Consider the following 12,733-nt stretch of genomic DNA (forward strand, 5'->3'; position numbering starts at 1 on the left):
TATTCATAAAAACCCTAAAACATTATACAAAACAGATAAAATTATGTTATTTACAGTACTATTTCTAGCCATAATTTTAGGAGAATAAGGTCCCTGACATGGATATGAAGTTTGAAACCTTATGATCATACATTTGTCCCTGATACGGATATGAAGGGTGCAAATCCTTAAATAATATGATTTATAAAGATTTAATCCCCTGAAAAAAATACGAACTCGCATATACGTAACCAATGCAGGAAATATTGCAAACTAAACATCATTTTTAACTACACTAATTTTGTGTTATGAATATATATAGTGGAGTAATAAAATATCTCATAGTTTCTCATATATTCTAAAATATTATGTTCATGTCTGCATGGTGCGACCCATTAACCGAATGGTTAAATATGAAATGGCTTCTTTAAAAGAGAGAAAGTAATGATATGTGTGTCTGAATTGCATTTTTTTACCAAAATTAACTTTGTTGTCTTTAACTAATTACCTAATAAAGGTGTTGTCTATCATAGAGATTATAAAAACAAATTCATATTATTTGGTTGCTGATATGGCTATGATTGTGGGTGTAGCTCGCACAAGTTACACTATTCTCGCTATAACTATGTTATGCATTTTGGAGGCAGGTATGAGTATGCCTGAAAGTTGGGACCTGAGAGCATCACTGTGTAGTAGAAACCAGTCCACGAATGTATGGAAGTTCCAAAAAGTTAAGTGCAGCTATAGCATGTGTGGCCTTGAGGGATAAAAAGCTTGGATGCGTTTTGGACAGCCAGTTGTCCACACTAGAACTAGGCAAGGTACAAAATATAGCAGTCGAGGCCTTGAAAGTAACTAGACCTTCTTGACATCAATCACTAGGGAAATAAAATACAGTGACGCTGTCTCTCAGGAATCATGTTGCAACAGTCCTACACTGGAGAGTCAAAAGAGAACATAAACCTAAGAGTACAGAAAACAACCGAATTCATTGGCAGATGCATATCTTGTAACTGTGGATGAGAGAAAATAATGGTAAACGCTAGTCAAAATGGTGCTATTCTTGGCTTTAAATGGAGGATACCGTCCAAATGGTAATTTTTCCAAGGTCAGGGTATTTGTAAGTATGCATGGTCACAAATAGATCCTTATTTCACTAAATGTGAAGATCTAGTGTCTCCAAGCTGTTTGAATGCTTTCATCAGTTTGAGCACTAACCTAAACCCAAAACCTATGTAAACTGAAGGGATTCGTCCTCATGACTAGATGCAAAAACATGCAAACATCCCTTTAAATCATATTTATCCCTTCATAGAGAAGGTTTGGGCGATCACAGAAAAATAAATGTTGGACATGAGAAATTATGTTAAATATGTATTGTTCAACATCAGTCTAGATCCATAATACCTATTTTTTGAATTCTCCTTACTCAAGAGTTTGCGCTCTAAATGCGTACACATCTTGTCTTAACCTCCTTTAGTCTCAAAATTTGAATTTAGTTATGATTTTGTTGGTTATAGGCAATCAATTCCCAGTAACCGAGAGAAACTATTTTACAAAAACCACCATATAGAGGTATAGGACTGTTCTCACTTGACTTTAATGTACTTATGTCAGATCAGTAAATATATTTTAATAAAAACATAAAGTGATGTATAAGTTTGATTGAGAACTAACAGCTAATAAATTTTCTGATGAAAATAGGGATAAGTGTATGCCATTTCTAAAGTATTATGAATTCATAACAAGAAAATGTGCATTTTTCAAAAGTATAATTTGTGCTTATCAAGGTTCTCCCACAAGTGAATGATTAACAGTCCATTATTGGCCTCCAATAGACATTTTGCTTACTCTTATGAGAAGGATCACATATTTGTAAATGTTAAATATACTGTAGGTGACACGATCATACAGATTCATTTTATAATATATGATTAGTATTCAAATAATTATTTTCATGAGTTGTTTCTGAATTAGAAAAAGCAGACAAGAATGAATGGGCCGCCATACTTATCTTTACAGACAATCAAGTATTTACATAATTTATAATTCCTTTGAATAAAAAGGTGATATCAAACACCTCAATATGAATATCACTCTCTTTCCCTTAGTGCTATGTTGTGCTAGTGATAGTCGGCAACATTCCGTTTAGATTTGGATCAAACATGTAATTTTCCTTTAGCGCTTATGTAGCTGCGCTGAGATGTATAGAGATACAAAAATCGTGGAAGTTGATGCAACAATTATTATAGATATAGAAAAAAGGGGGACTCCTAAGATGTCAAGAAGAGGAAAACTAAAGGCAGAATAAGAGAAAACAATGGATTTATTTTTGACACTCATCCCTCCGTGTGAAAAAACAGGAATAATAATAAAAAGTATGAGTGATAAAAATTGATGGCTAAGTGAAAGTACCTTAATGGTAACAAGAGATATTGCCAAAAAACATCTTCTATAGTAGTTAATAATCCTAAAAGTTTTGGGTTCTCCCTGTTCACTTTGAACAATTGCACCATGTCTTTTAAATTCTACAATCTTTAAAACTTAGATGAGAAGAACAATAAATATTTTCCATAATACAAGAACAGAAAGAAAGACTACTCTTTGAATACAAAAAAATGAGAGTAAGAACAACCGTAGAAGAAAAAATGCAGAGTTACTTAGATCTATATTGCAAATTACTAAAATATTTTTATGGGTCCATCCAGTGGATATGAAAGTAAAGGATGCATGGAATATGGGTTCTCTAATTATAGCATAAACATTTATAAGTGACTAGAAATAATGGCAATGAAATGTATTAGTAAAAAATGTTTCTTATGCACTAATTCAGGTGTGTCAGATTAAGTAATGGTACTCACTAAGAAGTAAAGAAACTACTAATGTTTATAGAAGTCCAAATCTTAGATTTTTATCCTTTGCATTATGTCGAAAAAAATCAGGAGGATGATGGAGGACCATCTCGAGGACGACGCCACGATGACGAAGAACAATCTCGAGGATGAAGTGATGGGACGTCGTCAGCCACGCCGAGCAGCTCGTGCTGACGCTCGCCACCCGGGGTTTAAGTACCCCGCGTTAGAACTTTTATCTTTTTACTTATGCTCATTTTCATGTGTGTTTGTATTTTCGGATTCGTGGAGTGGGCCAATGTTGTTGGGCCCCGTCCTCAACATTTTTACTTTTTATGTTTGTATTTTGAATTTGTAAGGAGAGGCCGAACCACGTCTCGTGACGGTTCGTCCTCTCCCACGTTCACTTGGCACCCTTCCTCACTATATAAGGGGATGGCATGCCCAAGGAACACCTTGGAGTCATTGTTGAAAAGTTTATTCACAATTCGTCTCCCCCTTATCGTAGAGAGTAGTGTAGGGGGTTTGGCTAGCCCCACCCCAGGTCGAGATCACTCCATGGGTAGAGCCCACGTCTCTCCCGTCGAGATCACTCCGAGGGAGACATGTTAAAGCGCGCCGTCGAGATCACTCTGGTGCGAGGAAAGAGTTTCAAGAAGCCCCCGCCATCAAGAATCGAAAGAGGCCTTCGTCGAGATTACTCCGGGGGTCTTGGGAGATTCAAGAAGCGTCGCCGACACGCCATCAACCGGGAAATCTGCTCCGCCGAGGAGCACACCCAGATCCGTCAAGAACTCCTCTTTCTTGGAGGGTTCTTGGTTGTTACAGTTCAAGAAAGCCATTTCTTGGTACCTTTTTCTCCCCTTCCACCATTCCTGATCCATACCCCCCCCCTTCTCTTCGTTCTTGATCCACCCCACCACCGTTCTTGAACACCCTCCCACATTTCTTGAATTTCCCCTCTTCCTCCCCACGTTTTCTTGATTCCTTCCTCGCCCCGCTTTCTTGATTCTAGCACGCCCACCCTTTTCTTGAACTTCTTGATCCGTCCCTTCACGTTCTTGAACCCCCATCTCGTTCTTGAACCCCATCTCGTTCTTGATCCGCCTCCACGTTCTTGAACCTCCCCATCTCGTTCTTGATCCTTCCCATCACGTTCTTGAACCTACCCATCTTGTTCGTGATCCGTCCCTTCACGCTCTTGAACCCCATCTCGTCCTTGATCCGCCTCCACGTTCTTGAACCCGCCCCATCTCGTTCTTGATCCTTCCCATCACGTTCTTGAACCTACCCATCTCGTTCTTGATCCGTCCCTTCACGTTCTTGAACCCCCCCATCTCGTTCTTGATCCTTCCCATCTCGTTCTTGACCCTTCCCATCTCGTTCTTGATCCTTCCATCTCGTTCTTGATCCGTCCCATCTCGTTCTTGGTCCTTTCCCCATCTCGTTCTTAACCCTTCCCCATTACCATTCTTGAACCCTCAATTCTCCCACACTTCTTTCCTCTCGATTCTTGGCCCCTCGCCCTCGCTTCCACCATTCATCGCTCGGCGTCCGCGCGAGAGGGTACCCCTCCCGCGTGCCTCTCCGCCCGCCGCTGCAGGCGTCCGCGTGCCCTCGCCTGCGACCACCGCGCGGTGCGTCCGCTCGCCAGTGCGCGCGTCGTGCTCCTCACGCTAGCCCGTGCGTGCGCGCACCAAACACCTCCGCGCATGCCCGTCTGCTGCCATTTCCTTTGCCGTGGTCCCAAGGTCGGTTGACTTAATCACCTCCTGCGCTCATCGGTCCGACGTCCGAGCGATCTCGCGAGAGTCGTCGACTGACACGTTACCATCTACACCACATCACCTGCCAGAATGAGATTTGACGCCGTGGATTAGCGGGACTTAAGGTTAGTCTCGTCTCCCCTCCGTTTACCAGCATTATTATCTTTTCCAGTCTCGTCTCCCACTATCGCGTCCTCTGCCACTATTTTCATTACAATTCACGGATAGAATAGCCACCGTCGTCGAGTGTAGGAATTCTTGAGGTTGACGGATATTCTTTGGCCTAGACGCCGAACACTCCAGGGCCGTCATACGCCCCTCATTGTCTAGACGTCTAGTTGATTTCGCGGGTCATTGGGAGTTTGATCTAGGGATCATTCTTCTCTCGTTGACCGGCACGGCCGACACCGTTATCCTCCGATTCCCTCTACTACTCATCCGCTATTTTCCCGTGCATTGAAATACATCTCACGTCCTCGCATCATAATTCCTGTGACGTAATAGGAGCCGATCGATCCCGGCCGACGTCGTATTACATCATACTGCCACCTAAAAGTTAAGAACATATTTATCCTGAATCAATGACCATATAAGTTGGGATGATTTTGATCAACTAGGAGATACTTAACATTGTAAAAATGCTTTGGAGATACAATAAGGATGGAAACTCTTTGAAAACTGTAGCATATTCTTATTATCAAGCAGAGCGTTATGCAAGAGCTTTTATATAATCTGAAAAGAGTGAGAGACATTGAATTACTATCCCCCTTACACAAGATCTGTAGTGCTGAATTCATATGAAATAAATAAATCCAGGTATTAAAAAAAGCCAAACTAAGAGGGATCACACACTCTACATATGTTCTGTTTTTTCATCAGAATAAGATGTCATTTAAAATTTTATCATAAATAGTCAGCTAGAAGGACTTCCTACACGAGGAAAGCAATAAAATAAAACCTAGAAAAGCCAACAGAATTCACCAAAAAAAATCACATTCTTAAGAGGGGAAATGCCTACAAGTCCATCAGTTTATTAAGCGGTCCTAACAACAGAACTAGGTATTTGCTATTGGACTCTCTAGTACAGGCACAAATTGACATATCGCTGCACAACTTCCACATAGACCTTAAAATATCAGAAATACAGTTTGAATTGATTCTTCTAGGTAATAACACTAAAGGCACAAAAAAAAACCATCAAACTCAATAAACCTCAGTTTTTTAAAACAATTTACCAAGAAGAAACACAATGTCTTATTCTCATATTTCCAAAATTACTTATCTTAGAATAATGAAGAAATATCATTTTACTGCCATTATTTAATTATGAAATTGTGTTTAAATATCATGTCACAATCTGGAGTTAATACTTATGCAATATTTGACTTATCTCAGTGTAAATCAACAACCCACTCGATTTATGTATGGCTGAATATCTATGAAGTTATAACTGTATTGTGTGAACCATATATTTCTGGAGTATTACATATTTTGTGTTTAATATATAGCATTACATGCCTTTGAAGCGGCATTAAATTCCTATCGCTCTCTTACAAGTACTTTCTACACATTTAAGAACTAATTAATTTAAAATCCATATGGAGGACGCTAGCCTATCCAGTTCACTAATAGTTGTGATATTTCGATTTATCTAAAATGGATAGATTGTCACTTTAAAACTCATAAATTTCCTATACCATCATAGTTTTTTTAACATCTTGCAAAGGTTACAGTTTTCCACCTTATTTTTCTCAGTTGTTTCAAGGGTGAACATAGTGAAATTACTTCAGACCTAGAGAATGGCTCTATAAATAAATGAAGAATGGGAGGCTTGTTGACCGATGACTAAAGGGAAACTTTGCAATGTTAAGAGTAAAAACCAGCAAAACAATCTATATTAGCATTTAAAATTGGATATGATACTACAACTCATTTCACCACTTAATTTTTGGGAAAGCTGAAGTAGAACATAATGGGAAGGCAAAGTCTAGTAAATACATATAACCCAATAATGCAATACTATATATATCCATATCCTTTTACATTTCTGCCAGTTCTCTTTGATAAAATGCTGTCAGCCTTATGAGGTACCATATATATATTTAAATTACAAGTATACTACTGTTTTAGGCAACTCCACAATATCCCATAGATATTAATAATTTATTGTCAGTATGTTTCATTTTACATTGAGTCTGGTTGTTTCTTGTACAGTATTGCACACATATTTAATATAAGTTCAGTTCATTACAATAATATTGAATCACTCATTATCTGCATCATGTTATATACATTTACAGTATAAGCCATATCGTTCTCATTTATCTTGGTTACATATGTTGTTCAAACTCTCAAAAAATTTTCAAACTCTCTTATGTGCTTATAGTATTAAAATAACAAAATGCCCAGTTTTATTCTCCTGAAATGTAGTTCATTTTTTATATCGAATTACTAACATTTTTCACGTTACATATGATACGGCACAATGTTTTGTCTGTTCCTTTGTTCATTTTCGGTTTTGTTTAGTGGTGAATGACATTTAGAGGGCATAATAATAATGCATCCATACTCTAACTTATAAAACAACCATTACTTTTTAATATATGTAATTTAAGTGAATGTTATTATGATGGATGTGTATGCATGTTATTTGTCGTCACTGTCTGATGTTATAGTAGGATAGTAGTTAATTTAAATATGAGAAATAGTTTGGTTTTTTTGATGAATATATTTCAGTTGTCATCTATTTTTTTCAAATATTATTTTCATAAATGAATAACTTACTGCAAAATCTATAGTTGATATATCATTCTCTTTTGAGGAAACATAAAACCATGCAAAGTTTAAAAATTCCTCAATATCAAAAACATGTTTCATTATTGTGGAGGAAGCTACCTTAAATTGTAGACTAACCTTTTTGTAATTGCCCAAATAACAAACTATCAAACACTCAGTATATAGAGAACATATTTGTTCATTGGTATTGCATAAACACGGTGGCACTCGGTATTCATAAACTAACACTGTATCCATTTTTTTATGAACTACATGTGATACGCACAATGAATTGCATGGGAATATATTTTTTGAGACATAACTATACACAAACAAATTTTATTACCCCAGTATTTGGTTATGTCACCAGTCATTCTGATTTTTATATATAACAGTAAAAAAGTCCCAATTTTTTTCTCTGTGGTAAATAGACAATTATTTAATTATTGAGGTAAAAAAAATAGACTTTTGAAAGTGAGGGAGAGTTAATTTTTTAAATCACTTTTGACTACTGATTCTGGTGTTTTGATCGAAGCTTTAAGTGCCCAAACGCAATCATATACAATGATAAAAGTTCCACACTTATTAATCGACGCACATTGAAAATAAAAAAATATAATAGTCCAATTTATCTGATGAGGATGTATCCTTATAACAATTTTGACTACTAGAAAACATAACTTTGTAAAAAAAAACACTTTTAAGCCATGTAATATACTTAGGTTCAGCAGAATATTGGTTCTAATCGAAGTTGTCTCCTCAACTGGGATATTCTCTTAATGAAAGTATGTCATATCAACTTAAAGTATGAATCAATGTGTCTTCCCATATTAAGTCTCACCAAAAAAAGCTTATAATGGGTCGCAAATTATAAATGGTGTGGTATTCATGGGGGTTTACAGCAATGCTATCAGCTGATCTATGTACATGTTTACGCACACTGTAATCATTCTTTCCCAATGTGTATTCAAATATCACTTTTTCTTTTCCCCTATAATCTCAATTCAGTTATTTAAGGGGTTTGGTTTTGAATGAGTAAAGGAAGAAACCAAAGCTGCATGGATGACTGGTCTCTAGGGAGGACAAAAGCTGGCAAAAGCTAGATTTTTTGAGAAGTGGGCTGAGTAAGACCAAGTCCTTGGACTTGTTCGTCCCCATGCCTAGGTTAGGTCTATAGGCAGTTATGGGGAAAAGCCTATAAATGTGTGCTGTGATGCTCTTTCTTCTTTTATCTGTGTGAAACCAAGAGAGTGAGACCTTCCTCTCCTATGTGAGAGTGAGTGCCTATTCTTCCCTTATATTTGTGAGTTTATGAGGAAAAGAGAGTTAGGTTCCAACAAAGTAGATGAATTCAAAGTGTACGGAAATCTTGTATAATAGCGCCGACCAACATCGATTTAAATGTCCGAACAAAAAGATATAGGAAACGGCATGTGAACATGGCAGAAAATTGTAATGTCAATCGTAAATTGAAATCCATGACACAAGGATGACTTCTTGATATCAATCGGGAAATCTGTAATACTGATAAACAAAACCCTAGAACTTTAAATCAACGTTGGATTTTCATTAAATTGGCGAATGATGAAAGCAGTGTTGTGTATAATTCGGCAATTTGTCTGTATTGTATTTGTTTGGGTTATTGGATAGAGGTTTAGGATATCACAGTTTGCGAAACGCTACTGTACTGACTTGGTTATTCGACCATCCTCTCTCTTTGTATAATATAACAATATAAACATTCTGTAAATCACTTTATCATCAGAATGTTGGACGTGTCTTATTAGGTTAGTGTGGTTCTAATTAGAATTTCGGATGCTCTGTCACTTTAGTCTTGGCCCGAATGTTGACGGTAAAGATTCTAATTGGGCAATAGGTCGTAACGCATTAATTAGTTCATTAAAAAAATAATGCGATTGATTGATGGGTGGAGTTAGAAATCCCATCGGCGATGTTGCAAGCAGTCCTGATTTGTGTTACTCCATACACATCAGCACCACGTGTAAGGTGATGGCGACAGGAAGCAAATTCAACAGAGCCATTCATATTGGACGAATATGACATATATTGAAACGTTGTGCCATAGAATTCGCTGTTGACTAATGACATCACGAGGATAAGTCAATTCTACTGATTTACAAAATCTCAAAGATCACATCATCGTCCAATTTTCTGTAAATTTCTGAATAATTGACCTTTTTTATGAGAATATGACATGTTGCTGATTTAAAATTCGTCAGAAGGGCCGTATTGAACACTTATGCCTTTACCTCTAGACATGTGAAATAATGTGGGTGCAAACTATTGGTATGCACAGGTGAAATATAGTAGCATTTTGATTTTTTTAATTGGAGAGATCTTATCCAAGTGTTAATTAGATGATTATACAAAACAGCCAACTAAGGGTCGAGGACATATCACTGAAAGCAGCTCATCAGCTGAGCTGTGTTTTCAATAATTGATGCATGTAGACCATCGTTTTCATGGCGTCCCAAACATTAACCGTTGAGATCATATTTCATGAGAGGTCGCGGATGGAAAAATAACTTATTTCCCGTCACCGATTGTAGGCATAGCATTGCAGACAGACGAGGGGACTCTTATGAAGCCCATAATCAACACGGCAGTTAGACATGATTCTTCTAACCCGATACCCGTACGACGCATGGTCGAGGTGATGGCGGCTAATCATGAAAACTTGTGCCCGCAGTCATCAATGCTCCACTTAATAGCATATCAAGGAAGAATAACATTTTGCTTCTAAGTCTCTGCCAACATGTGGCTCTTAGTGGCGAGGACTAAATTTCCTATAAATTGGAAGCAACTCTAGATTCTTAACATCGTTCATGAAATTTATTCCGGTTTCTTCCTTAGACGTGTTGTCTAGAGAACTGCTCCATGGCCCGTTCTATTATTGCTGTGCTGTTCGTTGCAGTGAGTTTACTGCTTAAACGTTTCTGCGCTTCGAAGGACTTTTGCAGTGCTAATACGCTGACCAGTATCGTTCACTCACCATAATGGTTGTGCAGGCGACCGTCCAAGGAGTACTTGGTGGAATCTTGCCCGCTTTGACCTACTGGCAGACTTTTCTCCCAGCCACGCCCATCCCCGATGCGCTGCGCGAACTTCTCCCGATGGGTTCGTTCCTTATCCCCCGACCATATTACGTTCCTTTCTAGCGTCTGTTCTGGAATCCTGATATTAGTTTCTGAATCGCAGACGATAATCTTGCAAAGTCTTCCAAATTCGTGGGCTTCGGAGTAGTCGTCCCAACTCCAGGAAGTGATGGGGTAACCATTACAGTGCCCGTAGGTGGAGTCGACAACGTGCCATCCTTTACTTTTGGGTACGCAACGTCGGAAACGCAGGTCCATGACCACTCTGGTACGGCTCTCTTTTTCCTGGAGAAAGACCTCGTGCTCGGGTCCAAGATGAAAGTGCATTTCATGCATACGATATCCAACGGCAGATTCCTGCCGCGTTCCGTCGTCGAATCACTTCCTTTTTCATCTTCAAATCTACCCGAGGTCTTGACCCGCCTCAATATTGATCCGAAGTCCAAAAGGGCTGCTATCATCAGCAAGACCTTGAGAATGTGCGAGAAGCCCGGCGTAGAAGGGGAGAACAGATACTGCGTGACATCCCTCGAGTCGATGGTAGACTTCACTACGGCTAGTCTCGGCTCTCAAAATCTTCTCGCGATTTCTACCAAGATTAGCAACCTCAACTCGCCAAAACAAGCTTACGCTATATCGCCCTCTGGCGTCAAGACGATTGCCGGCACAAATGCCGTAGTCTGTCATCCTATGCGCTACGCGTACGCCGTGTACTATTGTCACACCGCGCGCGCGACCAAGTCCTATACGGTATCCCTAGCGGCGTCTGACGGTACTAAGGTGGAGGCCGTAGCTGTGTGCCACACTGACACGTCGAGCTGGAATCCAAAGCACATCGCCTTTCAGCTGCTCAAGGTTAAGCCTGGCAAGATCCCCGTATGCCACTTTCTGCCAGCAGATCGCATCGTCTGGGCTCGGCGTCCTTAGAACTTACTTGTGTGCTCAAACACTTCCCTAATTTCACGCTACGTCTGTCTTGCGTTAAAATACTTTACTAAATCATGTATTATCTGAAAAAACATACAACTGCTTTGTGCACTTACTAACGATCACGGGACCCAATCCGTTTCCCTCCGAATGCCCTAGGTTACACACTAGGCAGGAAGGGCAGACGATTATGAAGCCGGCTAACTAATCATTACAATTTGAATATACATTTTATAAAAACTTGGTAGATTTTGACCGTAGTTATACATAGAATGCGTGCATACATAGCGCCTGAGAGACGCACGGGCGAGGGTGCGCTGTATCCTTACTATTGCTACCAAGAGAGCATCTGTGTGCAAGCAGGTTGGACCTGACAGGCCTAAAACTAATCTTGTTCAAATGGTATCTTTATTGTGTTCTAGATGTCGATAAAGTGGAGCGTAGTTTAAGTCTCTTATGTGTTTTTCAGTACATAAAAATAGGTGAATTTGAATATATTTTACGTAGCTACATAAGTAGAAAATAGAGCAGCAAGATACGACCACGTCCAAGATAGAAAGCGTGATGAACTACGATGTGTGGGGTCCAGCCAAAGTTTTCTGGGGTTGCCCCAAACACAGAAGATCAGACCCCATTAGAATTTCCTTCACAGTTTCTACCATCTTTTGTTGCTTAAAATACGTGCAGGCAATGAATATTAAAGGGGATGTTATTCGTGCTGAATGAAAACTGGGACTTGAATCTAAAAAGGAGCTACCAAATGATACTCCTCATCTACCCATCCCCTACACCAAAAATAGGCGCCCCTTAAATGGCACTTCTAAACCTATATAATAATCCGCTACAGCCTCAAACGACGAGCACAATGAAAAGGCGCCATTTGGGTTTCTTTTTATTTCGAAAATGATGTTTTCGCCCACCTCCTCATTGGGTTTTACCGCTCTGTTACTCCCCATGTTAGATAAGGAAGCTATAATAACAATTATCCATCCCAATTTCATTATATACGTGACAGTCCTTATAATACGAAAATTTTACAAAAGAATTACGATTAAAATGTCATATTTCCAGCATTTTAAAGTTAACTATTTATACTTCTAAATTGTAAAACAAAGATGACCAAATTGTTTATAATACGGTGAGTTTAAATATTAAGAAACGTTTTTATAATGATTCTGTTAACTTTCTTACACTATTGATTATCAAAACATTTTTTCATAGCACGTTATCCACAGAATATTACAGGTAAAGTCTATCACATTCCCTTTGCGTCAAACTTTGTTTCACTGGTTTGAAGGAAGTGAACATATTTATCAAA

The 12,733-nt window shown here is 38.7% G+C and overlaps 1 protein-coding gene across 1 annotated transcript; it reads left to right on the top strand.

Annotated features, from left to right (window-relative positions):
- The first annotated feature begins 10,220 nt into the window (after positions 1-10,220).
- Positions 10,221-11,528, top strand: LOC144703198 (BURP domain-containing protein 3-like). Its single transcript, XM_078575311.1, has 3 exons — positions 10,221-10,306; positions 10,402-10,510; positions 10,592-11,528. The coding sequence occupies exons 1-3, from the start codon at positions 10,271-10,273 to the stop codon at positions 11,413-11,415; spliced, it is 969 nt and encodes a 322-aa protein (XP_078431437.1). The 5' UTR covers positions 10,221-10,270; the 3' UTR covers positions 11,416-11,528.
- The last annotated feature ends 1,205 nt before the right edge of the window (positions 11,529-12,733 follow it).

This window comes from Wolffia australiana, chromosome 5 (assembly GCF_029677425.1).
Source record: "Wolffia australiana isolate 7733 chromosome 5, ASM2967742v1".
Lineage (NCBI taxonomy): Eukaryota > Viridiplantae > Streptophyta > Magnoliopsida > Alismatales > Araceae > Wolffia > Wolffia australiana.

Excerpts from the sequence above, each read along its gene's own strand:
- LOC144703198 (XM_078575311.1), top strand. The coding sequence starts at position 10,271 with ATGGCCCGTTCTATTATTGCTGTGCTGTTCGTTGCA. Across the intron at positions 10,307-10,401 it reads TTGCTGTGCTGTTCGTTGCA|GCGACCGTCCAAGGAGTACT; the intron begins GTGAGTTTACTG and ends ATGGTTGTGCAG. Across the intron at positions 10,511-10,591 it reads GCGCGAACTTCTCCCGATGG|ACGATAATCTTGCAAAGTCT; the intron begins GTTCGTTCCTTA and ends TCTGAATCGCAG.